Source organism: Tachysurus fulvidraco, chromosome 10 (assembly GCF_022655615.1).
Source record: "Tachysurus fulvidraco isolate hzauxx_2018 chromosome 10, HZAU_PFXX_2.0, whole genome shotgun sequence".
In the NCBI taxonomy this organism is placed as follows: domain Eukaryota; kingdom Metazoa; phylum Chordata; class Actinopteri; order Siluriformes; family Bagridae; genus Tachysurus; species Tachysurus fulvidraco.
In genome coordinates this window covers 17,888,126-17,911,953 of record NC_062527.1, presented here as the reverse complement: position 1 = coordinate 17,911,953, position 23,828 = coordinate 17,888,126, and the positions used below count along the sequence as shown (strand labels likewise).

The 23,828-nt window shown below is 37.9% G+C and overlaps 2 protein-coding genes across 3 annotated transcripts; both read left to right on the top strand.

The window, feature by feature from the left end:
• The first annotated feature begins 313 nt into the window (after nucleotides 1-313).
• Nucleotides 314-15,725, top strand: sfxn1 (sideroflexin 1). 2 transcript variants are annotated; one of them, XM_027165209.2, is made up of 11 exons: nucleotides 314-470; nucleotides 6,661-6,829; nucleotides 6,970-7,140; nucleotides 9,172-9,270; nucleotides 9,360-9,435; nucleotides 10,691-10,776; nucleotides 10,866-10,993; nucleotides 11,240-11,289; nucleotides 11,480-11,529; nucleotides 11,623-11,670; nucleotides 13,094-15,725. In XM_027165209.2, exons 2-11 carry the CDS (start codon nucleotides 6,666-6,668, stop codon nucleotides 13,188-13,190), a joined length of 969 nt encoding a protein of 322 aa, XP_027021010.1. In that variant the 5' UTR covers nucleotides 314-470; nucleotides 6,661-6,665; the 3' UTR covers nucleotides 13,191-15,725. The 2 variants fall into 2 exon arrangements, with proteins under 2 accessions (XP_027021010.1, XP_047675659.1); XM_047819703.1 differs by having other exon boundaries at nucleotides 375-484.
• A 1,816-nt stretch (nucleotides 15,726-17,541) lies between these two features.
• LOC113654866 (septin-8-A-like) lies at nucleotides 17,542-23,469 on the top strand. Its single transcript, XM_027165129.2, has 10 exons — nucleotides 17,542-17,813; nucleotides 19,291-19,405; nucleotides 20,085-20,280; nucleotides 20,821-21,007; nucleotides 21,604-21,765; nucleotides 21,854-21,950; nucleotides 22,141-22,309; nucleotides 22,442-22,574; nucleotides 22,689-22,855; nucleotides 23,157-23,469. Exons 1-10 carry the CDS (start codon nucleotides 17,784-17,786, stop codon nucleotides 23,158-23,160), a joined length of 1,260 nt encoding a protein of 419 aa, XP_027020930.1. The 5' UTR covers nucleotides 17,542-17,783; the 3' UTR covers nucleotides 23,161-23,469.
• The last annotated feature ends 359 nt before the right edge of the window (nucleotides 23,470-23,828 follow it).

Genomic DNA, 23,828 nt, shown 5'->3' with positions numbered 1-23,828 from the left:
TAGATAGATAGATAGATAGATAGATAGATAGATAGATAGATAGATAAAGCAGAAAAACAAAGTAAACACTGTGGACTTTATTAAAAAACAAAGGATTAAATCAGGTAAAGATATTTATTGTAAATAGTTATTACTTGCAGTTATGGCACTTCTGGTTAGATGCATTTTGTTGCCTTGTACTTGTACATGTGTAATGACAATAAAATGTAATCTAATCCAATCTTATGTAATAGTAATAGTTATGTATATACTGTATATATTGTTATATGTTATAATCATTTAAATATCAGGTAGATGATAGCAGGTAAAGGCTTAAAAATAAAGGACTGGGAGACTTTTATTTTGAAATGGAGTGTAACGGTGCAGCTCGATGGAGGGCGCTTGATCTCCCGTGTTTTAACACCATATAGGCTTCAGCACAGCGAGTGTGTGGACTGCTGAGATTTAAAACTGCTGACCACTGAAACACTGTGAGTCTGATCAGATATTTATTCTGGGTATATTTACTGCCACTCTTACTGTTACTGTGTGTGTGTGTGTGTGTGTGTGTGTGTGTGTGTGTGTGTGTGTGTGTGTGTGTGTGTGTGTGTGTGTGTGTGTGTGTGTGAGAGATAAAGAGATGTGGCATGCAGGCATACATCTGTTCAAATCAAACATCTGGATCCGTCCAATGTTTCAGTGGTTTTATCATGTAAATAATTTTTTTTTGCACACACACACACACACACACACACACACACACACACACACACACACACACACGGGACATCTGGTCATTCAGGAGCATCTTTGTGTATCCAGTACCGGCTGGTTGTGCGGCCCTCCACCATTTCCACACAGTTTTTCTCCAGATGCACAGTTGCACTTGTGTGTGTGTGTGTGTGTGTGTGTGTGTGTGTGTGTGTGTGTGTGTGTGTGTGTGTGTGTTTAATGAACATACTTTGTGTCTTCTTGCAGCGTCAGTGATGTTGCATAACGCAGGATGAGTCTGGATACTGTTTTGCTCTAATATCTGGGTTAATGTGTAGCGCTGTGGGGAGTAATGAAGAAGCACAGCACGATTTCTGTGATCAAAGTTCATTTTGTCTGGAAGTCCTGCTGTACTATGTCTAGTGTCTTCTTACTGATTCCTATCAAATCATATCAGAAATATTCAGATCAGCAGTAAGAGCACAAGTGACTGAACCTTAATCCATAACTACTCCAAATAATGTGGAGACAGAAATGTTGGGTTTAAGCTGTTATCTCAGAATATGTGTATTACCAACGTGAAAGGGAAAACAAAACGTTTGGAAATCTGTCAGACGGTCTGGGATATATTTATGTTTGTTTGTATTTGTATTGTCCTTAATCTGGGATTAAGATCTGTCCTGAGCGATCAGATCGTGCACTAAAAATGAAAAAAAAAAAAAAAAGCAGATCATTTACAGTAATTACTTCATTTGTTCCGATTCATACGTTAGCTTCACGTGCTTGATGATTCCACTTATAAGTTTAATATTGAAATTTATATTTGTTGCTAAGCAATGAGCAAGTCAGAGGTGACGTGACAAGGGAAAACTCCCTGAGAAGACATGAGGGAGGAGCCTTGAGAGGAACAAGACGCAAAAAGAAATCTAACCTCATCTGGGTCACACCATAGATTAGATTAGATTAGATTAGATAGATAGATAGATAGATAGATAGATAGATAGATAGATAGATAGATAGATAGATAGATAGAAATACGTGTACAAATATAGATATAATAATGTATAATAATGATAACACCTATTGTTATCGTTAGTTTTCTTATTATTATTCTTCTGCCATTGAAGTCAATGGCAGCCCATAGAACCGTACGAAGGAAAGTTATGAAATTTGGCACACATGTAGAGGCCAGTCTTAGACGTTACTATAGCAACTTTGGTGTGTCTAGCTCAAACCCTCTAGCTCCACCAGTCCAAACAATTTGGGGACAGGTTGGCACACAATATGTCTTGGGTTCTAATAGAACCAGAATCAGAATCAGCACCACAGTGACACACACAGACATTTCGCAACGTTTCATGACAGCGCCACCTAGTGGCCACGAGATTTTCACGTTAAGTCACGTATTTTACGAATGCAATGCCATATCGCTACGGAACTTGGTATGGTTCATCAGCGACATATTCTGAGCGCATCTGATCGGCTTGACCCCGGAATCGCTGCTTGCAGCTATTATTATTATTATTATTATTATTATTATTATTATTATTATTATTATTATTATTATTGTTGTTATTAATGATAACAACAACAATAATATTAATAATAATGAACAAAGTATCATGCTTATTATCCCGATAACATCTATAAAACAGGTTTCTGTTATCACTTACATTAGAGCAGCTAGAAACAGTCCCTTCCTGGCCATGTATTTTTCTGTCTCTAAACAAGATGCATAAACCAACTTCAATCCTCAACTACCTCGATCCTCGAGCACTACAGCTTTACCTCATTTTGTCACAAAGCACAGACACTCGAGAATCATTCCATAAATCTCCTTACAGAAAACTTCACGTATCACCAGATTTCAAATAACTTGTTCTTAATCTGTCGGATTTTATAATTATTTTATTTTATATGTAGCATGAACCATACAACTTTCTGTTCTGGTTACTATAGTAACCATAAAATACTATCTTAGAATGAAATAAGATATGTAAAGCCTGAAATATTGACACAAGAGCTACAAACAGAAAATTAATCTTCTGACTAAAACAGAATTGAGACCTGTGGTTTTAAAAAACATGTAAGAATAAAGGAAATTAAGACTCATTATTAGATTTATAGATAAGATTAAGTTGCAAATAAATCCTGAATGCTTTAGTATCACAAATTCAGTACAAGAATTCAGCATTACTGCTGAGGGGTAATGAGGTTTTCTGGTTTAAAAAAAAAAGACTGGGCAGTTAGACACGTCTGGGCTTGTTTTGTCTTGTCTTTTAGACAGACGCTCTATAATGCTCTATGAACCCAGTCCCGGTTAGCATGTTCGCCTCACACCTCCAGGGTTGGGGGTTCGATTCCCGCCTCCGCCTTGTGTGTGTGGAGTTTGCATGTTCTCCCCGTGCCTCGGGGGTTTCCACCGGGTACTCTGGTTTCCTCCCCCGGTCCAAAGACACACATGGTAGGTTGATTGGCATCTCTGGGAAATTGTCCGTAGTGTGTGTGTGTGTGAGTGAATGAGAGTGTGTGTGAGCCCTGTGTTGGGTTGGCACTCCGTCCAGGGTGTATCCTGCCTTGATGCCCGATGACGCCTGAGATAGGCACAGGCTCCCCGTGACCCGAGAAGTTCGGATAAGCGGTAGAGAATGAATGAATGAATGAATGAATGAATGAATGAATGAATGAATTCCTTCACTAAGGCAGAAATTCATGGATTAATTGTCAACAGAAATATTTTTCAAAGCCATTTTCCCTCATAATCACTATACTTACTTAGCGTCATCTGAGTGGAGTCTCATTTCCAGCTCAGGAACTTTTTCAGGATTGCAGAAGTTGGTGAATTTTTTATTGACTAAACCAGGAACTAAATCATTGACTAAACCTGTATCGACTGCAGGAGTTTTCTGTATGACACACGGCTGACAGAATGGATGTTAAATTTGACAGACCTTTCTGTTCTGTATAATTATGTCATTTCCTACCTCTGGGTATACAAAAAACAGAGGGTTTAATGCTAGTCTTTTGTTAGCAGCAAGCTAGGATGTACAGATGAATATTGCCTTCATCAGCAATTAACAAGTCTGAATGAACAAGATTGATCTAAAGCAATTACAAGTGTACAGTACAATGGATCTATTTAGTGTTGATGCTGGGAGCCGCCATTTTGTTTTGACGTCGCATTGCTGGACTCAGGCTTCCAGACCTTTCTGTGTTGTCGTTTTTTTTTTGCAAGTAGTTTAATTCACAGCTATTTAATCTGACATTAAAGGCATAAATTAGCATTTTGTTTTCCTCTGGTGGGTCAAGTGGAGCCTTAGAGCCCATTTTAACCACACGGGTGGGTTAATGAGCTGACAGGTCATGTGTTTGAGCAGCTGTGCAGTGACTTGGGTTTCTTCTAGACATGCTTCAGGAGACACCAAAATACAGCTGATCTATTTTTTGCTCTTTTGGCTTCCTTGCCAGAGAAACGGGCAACAGATGGTTTAAATACTGTAAATGTTTATCCGTCATTTCTTCATAAGGAACTGTGTCGCCTGGCTCTGATCTGACATTTGTCTTGGCTGTAAGAAGAATGTATCACATTCCTAATGCGGAAGTGGTTAAGGTGTTGTGCTGTTAATCAGAAGCTTGTGAGTTCAAATCTCAGGTCTACCGAGCTGTCACCGGAGGGCCCCTGAGCAAGGCCCTTAACCCTCAAGTGCTCAGCTGTATAAAAAATGAGGTAAATCTAATTCGCTCTAGATAAATACATCTGCCAAAAGTAACGCTTCAGTGTGTACATGTGTCCGGTAGTGCATCCCAAATCTCATACTTCCACATTATTCTACTCCATTGTGTGAGTAGTTTGTTCACAAGCAAATTTTTATAGTTTATACTTTTTATATATATTATATTATAGTTTTATAGTTAATAGTTTTATGCTTTAATAATAAGCATTTTCTCTGACATTCTAATGAATATGAAATACTGATGTTGGGTGCTAAGTCTGCTCACAGCAGAGATGGGGGACTCGAGTCATATGACTTGACTCGAGTCAGACTTAAGTCGCAAATTTGAGACTTGATTGACAAATATTAAAAAAAGATTCGACTTTGACTTGACGTTCATGACTTGAGACTTGACACGGACTTGAGTTAAATGACTCAGAGATGCGGGACTCGTCATATGACTTGACTCGAGTCAGACTTAAGTCGCAAATTCGAGACTTGAGATTTGCTTGAAAAAATATTTTAAAAAAAGACTCGACTTGACTTTGACTTGAGACTTACATGTGTGACTTACTCCCACCTCTGGCTCACAGTAATGCCTTATAAGCTATTCTGTGAAAAACTGTGGTGTACAGTACAGACCAAAAGTTTGGACACCCCTTCTCATTCAAACAGTTTTCTTTATTTTCATGACTATGAAAATTGTAGATTCACACCGAAGGCATCAAAACTATGAATTAACACATGTGGAATTTTATACGTACATAACAAAAAAGTGTGAAACGACTGAAAATATGTCATATTCTAGGTTCTTCCAGCTTTTGCTTTGATTACTGCTTTGCACACTCTTGGCATTCTCTTGATGAGCTTCAAGAGGTCGTCACCTGAAATGGTCTTCCAACAGTCTTGAAGGAGTTCCCAGAGATGCTTAGCACTTGTTGGCCCTTTTGCCTTCACTCTGCGGTCCAGCTCACCCCAAACCATCTCAATTGGGTTCAGGTCCGGTGACTGTGGAGGCCAGGTCATCTGGTGCAGCACCCCATCACTCTCCTTCATGGTCAAATAGCCCTTACACAGCCTGGAGATGTGTTTGGGGTCACTGTCCTGTTGAAAAGGTGGTGTGTCCAAACTTTTGGAAGGTGTGTCCAAACTTTTAGTCTGTACTGTATATACTGTATTAATACCGGTTTATTATCATCATCTGCAAGAGATGATAATCTTAGACACATGCTAATACGTTAACGTGTTGTCGGCTGTCTGGTACACTGCTGCTTTAAGAGAGCTTCAGCGAATCCAGCACGCATTCTTACTGAAAAAGCAAGTCTGAGCACATTACTCTAATCTTATTAAAATACACTGGCTGGATAATTAGTTCTACACTGAGATCAAAGTCCTACTGAAGATGGGTTCAGCTTCAAAAGATTATTAAAAGCCTTTCTTGAGGCGTTTCTTTCCGATCTCCTCGAGCGCTATAGCACGACTTTGATGACTTTACGCTTACTTCTGATGACCGGTCATGGCCGAGTTATTAAAAAAAAAACTTTCTTAAAATCGCTTTTAAACTCTGGGACGGTGCTCCAGAGAGCATGAGGAACATCGTAGCATTCAAAATTCTCATTTTTTAGAATCTTTTACATTTTTTTTTGTCACATACAAAATAAAAAAATTGTCAAAATAAATATAGACAAATTTAAAAAAAAAAAAAAATATATATATATATATATATATATATACACACATACAGAGAGAGAGGGAGAGAGAGATCAATTCAGTATAAAATTGACTGTGGTGTGTTTCTTCTTCACTGTACATTTTATGACTCGTGGTGTTTGTTATTCATGATTCAAGATCGTTTAATATGAATAAATGAATCGTTTAATTCCTAATACACCGAAGCCCTTCAAGCGAGAGAAAAGCGAGCAGCCTTTTTTTTTCCTTTTTTTTCTCCTTGACCCTGGGCTTAGTGGTTTCCATAGCAACACAATGTGCTGATACAGGGCTTTGCAAATCCAGGCGGTAAAACGTGATGGTGTATTTTTAGTCCGTGTTATTTTAGGACACGTACAGCTGATGTCACTACGGATAGAAGGATAGTTCTCATCATGAGGCTTCTTGTGTCAAACCGAGCTTTTTGACTTTGCATCCCCGAGGCTTTTCATAGCAGGGAACTGAAACGAGTTTAACCTGCTGTTCCTCCCCGAGACACATACGAGTACAATGTGAGCAGAGCTTCTCTCACACGTTGGTTCCTCCGCAGGCAGCATGGCGGCCGAGCTCTCCACCTCCATAAACATCAAAGAGCCTCGCTGGGATCAGGGCACCTTCATGGGCAGAGCTAAACATTTCTTCACCGTCACAGACCCACGCAATGTTCTGCTGTCTAATGAGCAGCTTGAGAAAGCACGCAGGATCATTCAGGATTACAGGTACCTCAGAGTCAAACACACACACGCCGGTTTAATATCTGCTTGTTAAAGTGTAGGTCTTCTCTTTGGGGAGTTAAATTAAGTATTTGTATGAAAATATTGCATGCTTGTCATATAGTTGGTTCATATTTTGCACCCAGACAGGGTGTGGTGACTCCAGGTCTGACAGAAGACGAGCTTTGGAGAGCCAAATACATTTTCGACTCTGCGTTTCATCCAGACACGGGTGAAAAGATGCTGCTGATTGGACGCATGTCCGCTCAGGTGCCCATGAATATGACCATCACCGGCTGTATGATGACCTTCTACAGGTGAGTGTGAGAAAACACGTTTCAGCCAGAACAGCGTCCACACATGAATCCCGACGTTCCCGTATCACACTCAGAGGCACAGCCAGTCTGTGAGATCATGATTTTAGAAGAGGTTTAGAGCTTTACTTTGAGTGTGACATGTCTAGCAGGAAGCCTGTGCAAGCCTTCAGCTTCCCTGATTTGTTATTATACCAAAGCACAGAGAAGCATAGAGTCCACAGAGCAGTGTGGCTGCTTTCTGAGTGACAGGAATAAACTTCCCTTCTGCAATCAGAACGATGCTCTCTTCTCACTGACGTCTGTTATGCATAAAGTCTTGTCCACGTTGCAACATTTCCGTTATAATCATATCATAGAATAAAGAGTATATTGTTACAGTTTGAGGGAAAAGAAGCAAAAGTCTTGTCACTGTATTGTATGTGTTCCTCACACTGCATGAGTTGTCGTATGTGCATCAGGTCTCCGGTGAGCTTTAGCTGGCAGTGAAGCCAAGCACTAAAAACAAGACATATAAACACCAGAGTAAATTATTTATTAAAATACAGGTGCGTCAAGTTAATAACATTCAACGCATCTCAAACTCGAACTGCTTTGGTGATGATTTAACGTGAAAAATCCAATCAGCTTGTGAGTAAGTGAATAACTACAGTATTTGTTAGCTGTGGCACAAGATATAATACAGAAGAGGCAAACTGATACGATCCGTCAAAAAGCATTACACTGTATAACATAATATGAACTGAAACTCCTGACCTGTGCATTCAGTGCACGATTTGTGCATTACACTGCAGCTACGTGATTTGCTGACTGACTTCTGTTCTGTTACTGTTTATTGTCTTTTGTGTATTGCATTTTTTGTACTTTTTGTATCGTCTTGTAACTTTTTGTCTACACTGTCTTTTGTCCTGCACTGTCTTGTCTGTCTTGTTTGTCTTGTCCTGCACGGTTTGCACCAGGTTGCACAGTTGCACTTTATGTGGCTAAAGCCCTATTCGGACAGGACTAGTTTTCCGAACGACGGAGTGTCTGTGTTTTACATGTGGGCGTTGCACAAGACCACATGTCCAGGATGCGTGGATTGCGTATGGTCATATGACCGATCAATAGTAAAATAGCGGCGAAAAATAAAGTGTCACAACCCTGGAGTCGGTTTAAGTGTTTAAAAATGTTATACACGTTATAATAATATTAAAAATAATAATAAAAATATTTTTAAAAATGTTTAACATCATATGGTTTTATATAGAACTTCTCATAAACCCACTGGAATAAATACGTTTTTATATAATTTTTACGTTATGTAATTGACTATAGAAATGAAAAACTGATACCTAAAACTGATATTACAGGAGCCAGTCTTAACAATTTACGTATTTTGGCTCTTCTTGTTGATTTCATTTTTTTATTTCTTCGCAGGGTAACAAACACATTTAGAGCCATTATTGGTGTGCAGAAAGCAGAAACTTGAATACCGGTGCGCTAGGGTTAATACGGTAGTTCACGTTGACCAAAACAGACAAGAAAACGCGTTTTGGAAAAAACATTTTCGGCAATCACAGACATTCGCATTCAGACGGGATTAGATTTCTCAGAGGAGCGCCGAGTTTGCTGAAAAACAGTAGGTCATTTGCTCTGGATTTTTTACACAGGTCGTGTGAGAAAAAAGACAGACATGGCAGATTCGGACGGGATTAAAATCACAAAGTACGTCTGTGAAACTGAAATTTCTCTAAGGACCACCTGTAAAACTAGTCCTGTCCGAATAGGGCTTAAGACTACTTACAAGCCCTGTCTGTGTTTTATATAGCACCACAATCCTGGAGAAACGTTGTCTCATTTCACTGTGTACTGTAACAGCTACATATGGTTGAAATGACAATAAAAGCTTCTTGACTTGACTTGACTTGACTTGCATGTGTTACAGGGTGTACCTTATAAAATGGCCAGTGAGTGTGTACATAAGTTATGAGTTACATATATTCTATCACACTAAAACTGTTACACCTGTTTCTTGTTCTGTCCCATCACCAGGACGACCCCAGCAGTACTCTTCTGGCAGTGGATCAATCAGTCCTTCAACGCAATAGTCAACTACACCAACCGTAGTGGTGACGCTCCCATTACAGTAAAGTGAGCGGCTGTTTCATTAAATCCTTTCTAAATATCTTCCCAGACACAATGAACATCGTTAATAAACACCTCTCACCTCCTGTGTTCAGTCAGCTTGGCACGGCGTACGTATCGGCCACGACAGGTGCTGTGGCCACGGCTTTAGGACTCAACTCGCTAGCAAAGGTAGCGTCCTTCAACAGTGTCTCTAAACTCTTACGCGTGTGTGTTAGCGGGGAGACGTTTCAACACGAGGGCTGTTGTAAAAACACTCACAGGCTGTAACATGTGTTTTTAGTTTGTAGCCATTTTACCTCAGGCAGAAATGTAAATACAGACTTTAAGGCCTCAGGAAACAATTCCATTCTTTAATTTTTTTTCTACTGATTGATTAATTTATTGATGTTAATGTAGAAGGACGAATTTCTCTTTGTTTGAAGTATTTGGAGCTTAGAGAAAGTGTGCACAAGCTTTATTGATTCCAGATTTCATACAAAACTGTTTATTAACACTTTTTTTTGGGGCTTAGCAATCAAATGAGGAAAAACTAAACTACTAAATGAGCACTAACACAGTAAACACAAAGCTAAAGTAACAAATAAACAGTTACAGCTGAAGTTTTTACTCATTTATGTGAATCCTAATGTAAAGATTTGGATAACAAATGAACACTAACATAGTGAGCAAAAACTAAACTAAAAAACAGAATGCTAAGATGGTGAGCAAAAACTAAACTTATGAGCAGAATGCTAACATTGCTAGCAAAAACTAAACTACTATACTAACATACAGAATGTTAGCATAGAAAGCAAAAGCTAACCATGCTAACATAGTGAGCAAAAGTTAAACTAATGAACAGAACCATAACATAGAAAGCTAAACCACTAAACTAACAGAATGCTAACATAGCAAGCAAATGCTAAACTAACAAAGAGTATGCAAACATAGTGAGTAGAAGCTAAAAAAACGAACAGAATGCTAACATAGCGAGCAAAAATGCTAACCATAACAAGCAGAATGCTAACCTAATGAGGAAAATATAAATTTATAAGCAGAATGCTAACATAGCAAGCAAAAGCTAAACTAACAAACAATATGCAAACAGTGAGCAAAAGCTAAACTACAAAATGAACACTAACTTTCAAGCTAAACTAAAAGGCAGATGCTAACACTGTGCGTGAAATCTACAGTAAATATGCTAACCTCATTAGCAATTGATAGCAAAGTCGGCAAGCACAGAGTATTGTAATAATGTTTTTAGGGTCAGTGAGCACGATTCCTCTCTCTTGTGCTGTCGTGTTTAATTCTACGATCGAATGAAAGCCACAGAAAGATACAGATGTCAATCAAGGTCAATTTAGGTCTTTTTTTGTGCACAATGAACACAACACTCCAATGTTGATATCAAACGGATATTTTATTTGATTTATTTTTTCCTCAGCACGTCTCACCACTCCTAGGACGCTTCGTGCCGTTTGCCGCCGTCGCCGCGGCTAACTGTATCAACATTCCACTGATGAGGCAAAGGTAAACATGTCATCACTGATGTGTGACTTTCAAAGCAGCAAACAGCTGGATGAATGCGAGTCATGAGTTTGTGCTGTGTTTCACTCCAGAGAGCTGAAGCATGGCATTCCAGTGTTGGATGAGAATGGGAATCGTTTAGGGGAGTCTTCGAAAGCGGCGCAGCAAGCGATCTCACAAGTGGTGATCTCCAGAATCCTCATGGCTTCTCCTGGCATGGGTTCGTTCTTGGTTTATATCTTTACAGATTCCTTTTCGGTTCTAGTAGAACCAAGATTAATAACAAATGCTAAATAACATATGAATAATTAAATAATTGTGAGCTGACACATCCTGGAGTGTAAGGTGCATTCATTTCTTATACATTATAATGGTTGGAGAAAGTGATTTAAAAAAAAACAAAAACTTTCAGTTGAAAAAAATTGTCTTTATTTATTTTTATTTATTTATTTTCTTTTTTTAATAGCGATTCCACCGTTTTTAATGAACTCCCTTGAAAAGAAAGCGTTCCTGAAGGTAGGTCTTCGCCTGCTTTCTACAGTATTTATTAGCTCCTCGCTGTTCATGACTACAGCACAGCATAGTTTCACATGTTTGTTCTGAGCATGCTCAGTCTTCACGTCCCAGAGCATATATTACCCCATACAACAGATTCTATAGAAGCTCCGCCCCTCACGGGTTGATTTTGTGTCCCTGGTCTTTTCAGAGGTTCCCGTGGATGAGTGCACCCATTCAGGTCGGCCTGGTGGGATTCTGGTGAGTTGCCGCGGATGAAACGCTGGTGTATTAAACAGCTATTTTACAGCCACCTGTGACCTTTGACCTCTGTAAATGTTTCTTTCTACTCAGTTTGGTCTTCGCTACCCCACTGTGCTGTGCGCTGTTCCCACAGAAGAGGTGAGAAAATCAGAGCTGCTTTTATTTCTCAACTAAACGTCCAATTTAACAATTAAGTTTCACAATAAAACCCCCCGAGAAAGATTTACATTTTTATCAGAAAATCTATAAAATCTTTTCACAGTCTGTCATCCAGCTCAACGAGGCCATAATCTTTGCTGGAATATTAAAAGTTATATATATATATATATATGTATATGTATATATGTATGTATGTATATATATAGTTTATATAATTTATATATATATATATATATATATATAGATAGATAGATAGATAGATAGATAGATAGATAGATAGATAGATAGATAGATAAAGAATAAATAATGTACCATACATTATATCCATTAAATATGTGGATATAAAATTAATAAATAAATGAATGAAAGTAAAATATCAAAGATAAAATCATGATGGTTTTCATTACACGGAAATATAAATGACTTCATCTGTTAGATAACTATAATATAATGTACTATACGGTATCTACTCAAACACAGGGTTTATATGGTTCATAATTAAAAGGATATTAAATTGCATATATAAAATTTATTGAGCACATCATATAAACTAAATAAAAATGCCAAATAAAACAAGGGCTTAGGTTAAATACAGTAATTGGATCTGAATATGGTACATCAATGTGTGTGAATATGAACACAGAATGTTGTATATATCGTTAAAGTGCATGTTGTGCAAGTTGGGCAATTATGGAAAAGTCTGGCTGAGGTAGTGGGTGTTGTGCAAAGTACAGAAGTGCAGGCTCTGGGTGTACTGAAGGACTAAATACTGTGGTTTAGTACTGAATTTCTACTTCCATACAAAACTATTCAGCGGGATTAACTAGCATTGTGTGTGTGCGTGTACGTGCGCGCGTGTGCGTGTGTGTGTGCCTTTGTGTCTGTCTTTCTCTCTGTGTGTGTATGTGTCTCTCCCTCTCTTTCTGTGTGTGTGTTTGTCACTGTGTCTGTGTTTTTGTGTGTGTCTCTGTCTTGTGTGTTTGTGTCTGTGTCGTTCTCTGTGTGTGTGTGTGTGTCTCTCCCTCTCTTTCGGGGTGTGTGTGTGTGTGTGTCACTGTGTCTGTGTGTTTGTGTGTGTTTCTCCATGTGTCTGTGTGTGTGTGTGTGTGTGTGTGTGTGTGTGTGTGTGTGTGTGTGTGTGTGTGTGTGTGTGTGTGTGTGTGTGTGTGCATGCCTCTGTGTGTGTTTGTGTCTCTCCCTCTCTTTCTCTGTCTGTGTGTGTGTCTGTGTCTGTGTTTATGTGTGCATCTGTGTGTGTGTATGTGTGTGTCCATGCATGTGTTTGTGTCTCTGTGTATCTTGGTGTGCTTGCGTGTGTATTTGCTTTGGTCTATGCTTCTGTGTCTGTCTGTCTGTCTCTCTCTCTCTCTCTCTCTCTCTCTCTTTCTGTGTGTGTGTGTAGCTCCATGGCTGTGAGCCGCCTGGAGCCTGAGCTTCAGGAGAAGATCCGCTCCAGTCACCCAGGAGTGGAGAGAGTTTACTTCAACAAAGGATTATGAGAAGAAAAATACCTCATCTCCCTCTCATCAAACACGACCATTAAAACCCCGCTCGTCTCATCGTGTTTTTACAACGTGCCAAAGTTCCGCTCCTCTGTCCCTCCCGTCTGTCCTCGAGGATGTCCCCGACTCAGCTGTTTTGTAAGATGTGGTTCATAGTGACTGGTTTTTAATCAGGGGAATATTTTGGATGGTGCAGTTCTGTGCTAGTGTTAGAAAAGAAAGACTATTTGTCTGAAATGGTGCTCTTTCTGATTGGCTATGTCCTTTTATTTAATTTATTATTTCTTAATTACAGTGCAGTCTATCAGTACATACAATTCATTTCAGGTTTTTTTCACATTACATTTTTACATTACATCGGATTGGATTTGAAATGAAACAAAACATCAGAATTATGCTAGCTTTATATCCAGCTTCTTGGCATCATAGCTTTTTTCTACACCATTTCTGGGACCAAAACTACTTCCGATCATTGACGTATCTGCAAATCGAACATCACGATACTTTCGAAACGGTCGATGACTGCGCTGTAATTCTGTTTACTGCCAAACCAAAACCAAACCATCTCCATGTGCCATCAGTAATAAGGAACAAATGTGCAGGTGTATTTTCTGTTAGTGTTTTTATTGAGTGAGTAGTAATTTTTCGATGTTCATGTCTGAATGAAAGCTGCTTTCGACTTTTAATTGCCAAAAAAAAAAGTTAAAAGTATTAAAAGTTTACTTTAAAGGTACACAGAGTAAGAGTTTCCCTTTAATGTTCACAGTATTAAGAAAAAGAACTACTAATAACACTAGTAATAATATGTACGGTAATTATGATTTGCAACGATTTGGATTTTTGTACTTTTAAATTACTTTGTAGTCAGTTAATTATAATATTATAATAATATTTAAAGCTAAAATGATGGCGAAAAAAATTTCATTAATGGAATATGATGCAAACATGTGAAATGTGAAAGATATTTTTATTTTCTCTCTCAACTTCACATTCGAAATCTTTTTCTCTCTTTTATTTTGTTTCTTTTTAGAACCCCATGGCTTTATCGGAAAGGCTCATGTTTGCCTTGAATAATAATAGTAATAATAATAATAATAATAATAATAATAATAATAATAATTGGTTTACAAGCCGTATTATGAGACTCCTGCTTTGTGTACCTTTAATGAACAATCACGTGACCTCTTTTACCAGTGCAATTGATTTGACACGCCGCCAAATGAGTACTTCAGAAGAACTGAGCTGTACATTCATGGACAAAAAAAAAAAAGATCAATAAAGTGTTACAGACTGTAAAGTTCTCTGTATTTGAATCAGACATGATTTAATAACATTGCTCATGCAGGGACTCATGGTTCAGGTCATGGTTAATGAGTCCCTATGAAGTGTGTCAAAGTCCATCGAAACAGCGGAGCAGGTGATAATCACAGCAAGCTCACTGTTCACTACGACCTCATGTGTGTGTTGTTTAGGCCAAAGGTGCACCCTGTTTTAAGTCATCCAGGTTACCGGTCTGTTGTTGTTCATTAATAACTCATCATTAACAATAATACAGTAATAAACATGTAAGGAAGAAGACACTTGTGGTGTGCTGCTAATGGAAAACAATCAACCGAGGTTGGAGTAGGTGATGCGGTTAGACAGAAGACTACTTTCGACTATTAACCGCACTAAAGTTGATTAGTTTTCTGTAACAGCATTTTTACCAAAGTGTTTTTTTTTTTTTACTTGTAGACTTTTAATCTCTTCGTGTAGCTGAGGAAGCACTCAAGTATAACACTCTACCTGTAGTTATACTGACTTTAAAGGTGCAGTTTGTTTTTTTAAGTGTTTCTAGAATTTCAGAACAACAGTAGCACTACTAACTGTGATTTACAATCCCGTGCAATACATTTACTTGGTTTGTTTAGCTCAGAAATCCGTTTTATGTATTTTCTGGCCCTGAAATGAGTTACGCCTCCAGCTGGAACATGGCTGATCAGCTCCACCCCCTTTTCTTTTAGGTTTGTTAGTTGCAAACTGCTCCTTTAATGTGAGGGGTTTAGTGGGTTGATTTCATTGACAATGTCAGTATTTCATCCACGTTTTTTTTTTTTGTTTGTTTTTACTAATCAACCTAGAGTCAGTCAAATTTTCTAAAACCACACCACTCACACACGAGTCGCAATGATTAAAAACTTTCTTGATCACAACCTGAATTTCAGCATGGATTTGAGCTAAAAATCTTCAAAGCATAAAAGAAAAGCTCAGGACAATTTCAAAAAAACAACCTAAGATCGGTTTAAACAGAAATTTGTCACACAAAGACACAACACTACAAAGCTTTACCCAGTACTATCGTTTATTTCATTCTGTAAACTCACACACACTTTGTTTTTTATCTGTAACTTGAATTGTGATTTGAGAGAAATAAATCACAGGGTAAAACCAGCTCCAAGTGAAGAAGCACAATAAACCAACAATATTATTGATATTTAATGAGATGTTGTAAACTGTAGATTATCTAAAGCAAATAAATCATGTTTCAAAATATGGCCTCGTCTTTTGTCATTTTTTTAAAAGTCTATAAATAAATAATAATAAATAATAATAATAAATTTTAAAATGTGAAGAAATGATGTGACAAATATTTGCTTTTTGCAGAATTTGCAATTTGCAGACATCAATTAAATAAATATTAATTCCAACATTTTCTGTCTAAACAAGTGCACTTAGTGTGTAATAATCCTACAACCACCATGAGTTTGCATCTTCACCCCAGATTTGGGGGTTTCCTCCTAGTGCTCCGGGTTCCTCCCTCAGTCCAAAGATGTATTGTAGGCTGATTTACATGTCTATGTCTATGTGTGTGATTGTGCCATGTGATGCATTGGCACCCAGTCCAGGGTGTCCCGCACCTTGTAACCCTGGGATAGACACTAAGCTCCCTGCATCCCTGTGTAGAATAAGTGCTAGAGAAAATGGATGGATAGAACAGGGGCATTGCTAGGGTTAAAAGGGATGAGGGTTTTAGCCCCCTGAGACTATGACTCACCTTCTGTTGCGTTATTATTACATCACCAACTCTTCCAATGAATGAATGAATGACGACTAATGGTCGCATACTAACAACAGTTCCACCTGCTGACCGGAATAGGTACTGTTCTGTTTGACAGCTCAACATTTATGTTTTAAAACTGACTGTAGCAGAATGAACGTGTAAAGTAAGCACTAACGGACTGTTTGTACTAAGTCTTGTACTTTATTTGTGATGTAAAAAGTTTTCAGTCCTCACCTAGGGCTTTTTACAGGACATGAGGGATTTAAGCCCATGAAGCCCCTCACAATGCCACTTGGATGGAATATGATGATGATAATGATGATTGATGATGATGATGATGATGATGATGATGATGATTAGTAGTAGTAGTAGTAGTATATACTTAATAAATCTTAAAAGGACTTAATCTTAGTAAATAATTTTGATCTTTATACTGGTGTCTGGGAAAGAGAGTTATTATTTTGTGAGGTGAGACATCTACTGGTAATGAGCTACTAAACTAAACCAACTCACCAAACTTCATTCAGAGGTTTTACAAGTCTCTGGAATTGTACTGAAGTGAAAAACAATGTACCTCCAAAAATATATTCTTTCAGTTGCTGTTATGATGATGATGGAGGTACTTACTTAATTTCGGTCCTCATTAAACCGGTTACTGAGGCCTCGTGCCATGGACATGGGGGCGGGGTCATCATGCAATAGACCACGCCCACATTGAAATAACTTGTCGGAATTCATCACACAAACTTTGCCAAGAAGATAAATAAATGCCTCCTCACAGAATAGCAGAGTTAATGATTTTCCTTTAAGTGGCCCAGTGTGGAGTAGAGTTACTTCACTGTGTGTGAAGTGTGATTATTTTCCTACAGCATCATGCTCCAAATTTTATTCCACTTATACCACAGCGGTTTGTCCCAAAATAACAATATTCTATTTATTAACTATCGATTTGTTCTTTAACTATTAAACAAAACTTTGACAGTTACTTAGACAACTTCATATTATGTCATTCGCTCACTAGCTTCTCTGGTGACTCTCTGGAGACTCCTTCCATAATTGTAACAAATAAACATCTCCCTACAGAAAAATTTCTCAGTATCAAAAAAAATGATCAGCTTTTCTTTGTTAAAGAAAATCACACGAGGAAAACCTATGCTGAGTCATCAAGAACCCTACTCATGCTAAAATTTAGGATTTGTCTGAGTCAATGATTCTGACCAATCAGATAAGAGAATTCACCAGATAGAACTGTGTTTCAAAAAATGTTATCAGCCTTTTCTAAGTCTGTTGAATAGTTAGTGAAGGTAAAACACATGCAAGTAATCATCGATATGGGGTGTATTCTCTGTGCACATCTCTTCAGGGTAAGGCAGAAATCCCGTGCCAGGACGTTAGCATGCTCGGAGGATGGCATCTCAGCTCCACCAGCTGCATTTTAATGTGAAGGGGGAGTTTCTGTCAAGGGGCCCTGCTGAAAGTGTCAGAGAAAACGAAGTATCGGAGACCGAACAGATGAATCTGTAGACCTTCAGCTTCTCTTATAGATCAGAATGGCTGCTGTGGATGCAGAAACGTACCCTGTAAGTGTCCGTTTATTTACTCTGTATCCTCATGGTCATTTGATCTGCAGATATATCTATGTGGCGAAACCTGAGAACATTTGTAAATACACAGAGACAAACAGTTTGGATGATTACTGTCTTTCTTCATATCATGTCGTTATATTTTGAATTTGCTTAGTTTTAATATTTTTTTTTTCCTTAGATGTTCAAAATTGTTTTTATCACACGAGGATGTTTAGCTTTGTACAGTATTCACTAGACATTATAATGCTCTATTTGATCGTGTATGCGTATAGAATACAGGGTTGCCAGATTCTGCAGTGTTTGTCAGCTACCATCAAAACATTTTGAAAAAAAGGGGATCTTGTGTATTTTCGAGAAAAGTGACAGTGTTGGGAGGGGGTGTGTGTGTCTATAAAGAGGCCTTTATGTCGCTTGTGTGCATACAGTATGTGTGTGTGCGCATTTGAGAGTTGTGTATCAGTGCCAGCGTGTGGAACGGACTGCTGTGTGAAACACTTTGCTTGTGTTTGGAGAGAAGCTGGCACTGTGAATGTGGCACAGCTCTCCATTCAGCCCTGTTTAAAGCCTATCGTTATACTGTACATGATGCAAAAAACAAAACTGAACTCTTCTTCCTCTCTGGGTTTAAAAAAAAGGAAGGAAAGAATGTATCAAGATTTTATAGTTTATAATTATTATTAGATTTTATTTAGTTCATTATGTTTATTAATTAATAAATTAATAAAGTAATAAATAAATAAATAAATAAACAAATTAATCTATCTATCTATCTATCTATCTATCTATCTATCTATCTATCTATCTATCTATCTATCTATCTATCTATCTATCTATCTATATTTTTGTTTGCTTTCTTGTTTGTTGTTTATATTTACTTATTTGTTAGGTGCTTCACTCTTTGTTCTTTGTCTTTGTTTATTATTGATTAGAATTTTTGTTTGTTTGTTTGTTTATATATATGTAATAAGTTCCTATGTATTTTCATGCATAGTTATTTGTATGATTTTTTTTTGGTTAGTTTATTGTTTATTTGCTGGTTTCTATGTACCTGTTTGTTATTTGCTTGTTTGTACATACATAATGAAATATTCATAACATCAGACATGAAAACCTGAGCATCACTCTGTCACACACACACACACACACACACACACACACACACACACACACACACACACACACACACACACACACACACACACACACACTTTACTAGCACGAGCACTTTCTAGTGTTAGCAAAGTGTCACTGATGTTTTTTTCCCAGTTAGTGGTATTATATATACAATATAATATAATTATAATTGTATAATTTGGTAATTTTTTTATATTTGAAAGACTTTTTAACATTTGAAAGCATGTTACTTTAATGCTACTTTTCCTATGACATTTTTTTTTAGTTTAATCTGATCCGAACGAGCAGATGTTAGAATTTGGTGTAAAGTGTTTGGGTCATTTCTCTCACCACTCAGACTGAGGAAATGAGGACTCTGACACTCGGCGGCCATGTTGGATTTGACAGCCTCCCGGATCAGCTGGTTAGCAAATCAGTGTCTCAAGGCTTCTGCTTCAACATCCTCTGTGTCGGTGAGCAAGAACTCTATACAGATATTCTGATCACTCAGAATTCCTTCTTAGAGTCATTTAACTTCGATTCACACATGACAATCATTCATTCATTCATTCATTTCTACTGCTTATCTGAACTTCTCGGGTCACGGGGAGCCTGTGTCTATCAAGGCAGGATACACCCTAGACGGAGTGCCAACCCATCACAGGGCACACACACACTCTCATTCACTCACGCAATCACACACTACAGACAATTTTCCAGAGATGCCGATCAACCTACCATGCATGTCTTTGGACCGGGGGAGGAAACCCGTGTACCCAGAGGAAACCCCCAAGGCACGGGGAGAACATGCAAACTCCACACACACAAGGTGGAGGCGGGAATCGAACCCCCAACCCTGGAGGTGTGAGGCAAACGTGCTGACAAAATATCCAAGAGTTTCATTTTATTCATTATTCGCTATTCTAGCACACCCTCCTCATTTTTGTGTTCTTAATTCTCACTTTTGACCTTATTACCTATTTTGACCTCCTTACAACCAAACCCAATTACCAATCTCTCAAAAAAAAGAAATATATATAAAACACACTGGATATGCTATAAATATAATATATAATATAAATATGCTAAAATTACAAGATAAATGTCTGGTACAACTTTTGTGTAAAACCATGAGGCCTGATTTCTTTTCAGGTGAAACCGGGATTGGAAAATCAACACTAATGAACACATTGTTTAACACAATATTTGAAAATGAGGAGGCCAGTCACTATGAAAGCGGGGTGTATTTACACCCCAGGACATATGAGCTGCACGAGAGCAACGTGGAGCTCAAGCTGACGATCGTCAACACCGTGGGGTTTGGTGACCAGGTCAATAAAGAAGAGAGGTTTGTGAAATGATGTATTTTAACACTCTGGACAATGAAGTGGGAATAAAAGCTAAGCATGAGTAGGACATTTTGTTTTAGATTGCTAGCCTTTTATAGATTTCTACATGCTAATTTTTATTAAACAAACAATTTAGCTTTGTAAACAATACTCTTGTCTGTCAAGAAAGCAAATCTTTCCACATACATCAGATGTCACCAATCAACCAAGCCCTTTTTTTTTCTTTTTCTTTTTTAAAATCAGAGCTACGTGGCTAACGTGGCTAACAATAAATTCTTCATTCATATCAAGTTTCATGACACATTTACCTCAGAAAACAGATGCTAAATATGGTTTCTTTTCATCCCAAGCTTGTATTTAAAGAAATATTCGTGCTAAACATATAGCATATGATGATCTGAGCTTTCAGTACCTGTTAGAAAGTAAAAGATAATGGTACATGGTGTTATAAATGTTTATAGCTTGTGAAGCTTTAAGTCTAAGCTCATAATTGTCAATGTTAAAATGATGTTATGTATTATAGATTTTGTTTTCTGCAGCTATAAACCCATCACCGATTATATAGATTCCCAATTTGAGAATTTCCTCCAAGAGGAGCTGAAGATCAAACGTTCACTCTTTAACTACCACGACACGAGGATCCACGCCTGCCTGTACTTCATCTCGCCGACAGGCCACTCGCTCAGATCCCTCGATCTGGTCACCATGAAGATGCTGGACAGTAAGGTAAGATTTATTCAGCTACAGCACTTCTGCTGATTTGTGAACATACAGTAAGTGCTGTATCGTATGCATGTATACATTTGTTTATTTGTTCATACTTATTTATTGTTTATATTTACTTGTTTGATGGTTCACTGTTTATTTGTCTGTTTACATTTATTTCATGTTTGTTTATTATCTATTCATATTTTTGTTTGTTTATTATTTTCTTGGTGTTTTCAGGCATATTTTGTTTTGTTTTTTGTATTTGTTTTTGTCTGTTTTTGTTTACTGTTTTATATTTGTATTTGTTGTGTTGTTTTGTATTTGGGTTTGTTGCTGGTTGTTTGTTTATACAGACATCATGAAATACTCGTAACGTCAGACATGAAAACCTGAGCGTCATTCTGTCTGTCCTACACACTTAACTAGCACTAGCACTTTCTAGTGTTAGCCAATTGACACTGAAAAAAGGTGTTTATTTTTATTTTTTTGTTAAATTGCAGTTAGTGATATTAGTAGATATAGGAACAGTGAATTTGTATAGTATACCTGTCAGTATATCTGTCAGATCAGTGAATCAGTTTTTAATTCCATTTTTTTTCTTTTCTGCTTGGTAGGTAAACATCATTCCCATTATCGCTAAAGCAGACACGATCTCCAAATCTGAGCTTCATAAATTCAAGATTAAGATCATGAGTGAGCTTGTGAGCAATGGCGTCCAGATTTATCAGTTCCCCACAGACGACGAAGCTGTAGCGGAAATCAACTCCTCCATGAACGTGAGTGAAACTCCACCTCAGAATGTTTGAAAACGGTTATTGTGTTTGTACCGCTGTTGTGTCGGAGTGTTCGATTTTTTTGTCACAGGCTCATTTGCCATTTGCTGTGGTGGGAAGTGGAGAGGAGGTTAAAGTGGGAAATAAGCAGGTTAGAGCCAGACAGTACCCATGGGGAGTGGTACAGGGTGAGTGCTGATACGATACACTGCTTTATTTAGCATATCATGGGATATGCTACTGTACGTCCCAGAATGCATCGCTTCACACTTTCAGAATCATTTCTAAATCTTTCTCCTTCCTTCCTTCCATCTGCAGTTCTATAGGTTGTAAAATAAAATGTAAGTAGAGTGTGTGTGTGTGTGTGTTCAAGCGCAGTGGAGAATGAGAGTCACTGTGATTTTGTAAAACTGAGAGAGATGCTGATCCGGGTGAACATGGAGGACCTGCGGGAGCAGACACACGCACGTCATTATGAGCTCTACCGTCGCTGCAAGCTTGAGGAAATGGGCTTCAAAGACCCCGACACTGACATGCAGCCCTTCAGGTACTGCTCACAATGTTCAGATCAGTGTTTCTCTTCACTTAATCCTCAAAACAAGGCATAATTGAGATAAGATATTAGAGAGAATTTTATTAGATTATTCATAAGACCTCTCAGATCTCTCATATCTCTCAGTCTGCAGGAAACGTACGTGGCTAAGAGGAGAGAGTTTGTCGCAGAGCTGCAGCGCATGGAGGAGGACATGCGGCAGATGTTCGTCGTTAAAGTAAAGGAGACGGAGGCTGAGCTGAAGGAGAGAGAGAGAGAGGTCAGAGGTCATGGGTATTAATGAATCTAAACTTTAGTATACATCTTTATAATATTATCAGATTTAAATCTGCAGGTTCGTTTAGTGTGTTCTCATGTGTCTTTGTGTGTGAAGCTGCACGAACGTTTCGAGCGTGTCAAGCGTATGCACCAGGAGGAGAAGAAGACTTTGGAGGAGAAGCGCAGAGAGCTAGAGGAGGAGATGAACTCCTTTAACAGGAGGAAGATGGCAGCTGAAACACTGCAGGCTCTCTCACTCCAGACCTCTAAAGACAAGAAAAGGTGAGTTTTTACAGTAAATACACACCTTGTCTCCCCTTGTGTGTGTGTGTGTGTGTGTGTGTGTGTGTGTGTGTGTGTGTGTGTGTGTGTGTGTGTGTGTGTGTGTGTGAGAGAGAGAGAGAGAGAGAGAGAGAGAGAGAGAGAGAGAGAGAGAAAAGCAAAAGGTAAAGAATCTTCAGAATAAAAGTCACTCAGCAGTCTAAACCATCTAATCTTTAGCCTCTTCTTCCTTTAACTCAGAAGCTGCTGCAGCGTGTAACTGTATTTCTGTCATTCAGTTTCTCTGTCTTTTCTTTTATAGCTGAAGGATTAGCGGTTTTACATATTTATCAGGACAACATCATCTAATGGAGCTGCACCTTTCCTTCGTCTATAATAAAACACCAGCTCACAGCTCACCTGTAACTCCACTTACACTGTGCACATACAGTAGTAGCTGTGACTACAGAGGGACTTTCTGTGTCGGGTCACTACAGTCATCCAGTGTTACACACCATAACTCATCTCTCCTTCTTTCCTTCCTTCCTTCTTTCCTTCCTTCCTTTCTATCTTTCTATCTTTTTTTCTTTCTTTCTTTCTTTCTTTTTCTATTTTTCACATGTATTTAGCTCTTAGATTATTTTTTTAAAGAATTTCTTTTTTTGTAGTCTTTTATTCCTAATTCATTTCTTATTCTTTTTTCTGTCTATTCTGATAATTCTTTTTTTTAACTCCTGCATTTTGCTTTTCTTTCTTTCTTTCTTTCTTTCTTTCTTTCTTTCTTTCTTTCTTTCTTTCTTTCTTTCTTTCTTTCTTTCTTTCTTTCTTTCTTTCCTCATTCTTCACATTACTGATGATACTTCTTCTATATTTAACTGATAAAAATATCTTTATTACTTGTCATTTATTGCTTTATTTCTTATTCTGTCTTACTATTTTTCCTTTCTTTCTTAGTTTCTTTCTTTCTTTCTTTCTTTCTTTCTTTCTTTCTTTC

Excerpts from the sequence above, each read along its gene's own strand:
- sfxn1 (XM_027165209.2), top strand. The coding sequence starts at position 6,666 with ATGGCGGCCGAGCTCTCCACCTCCATAAACATCAAAGAGCCTCGCTGG. Across the intron at positions 9,271-9,359 it reads GACGCTCCCATTACAGTAAA|TCAGCTTGGCACGGCGTACG; the intron begins GTGAGCGGCTGT and ends TCCTGTGTTCAG. Across the intron at positions 11,290-11,479 it reads AAAAGAAAGCGTTCCTGAAG|AGGTTCCCGTGGATGAGTGC; the intron begins GTAGGTCTTCGC and ends TGGTCTTTTCAG.
- LOC113654866 (XM_027165129.2), top strand. The coding sequence starts at position 17,784 with ATGGCTGCTGTGGATGCAGAAACGTACCCT. Across the intron at positions 19,406-20,084 it reads CTTCAACATCCTCTGTGTCG|GTGAAACCGGGATTGGAAAA; the intron begins GTGAGCAAGAAC and ends ATTTCTTTTCAG. Across the intron at positions 20,281-20,820 it reads CAGGTCAATAAAGAAGAGAG|CTATAAACCCATCACCGATT; the intron begins GTTTGTGAAATG and ends TGTTTTCTGCAG.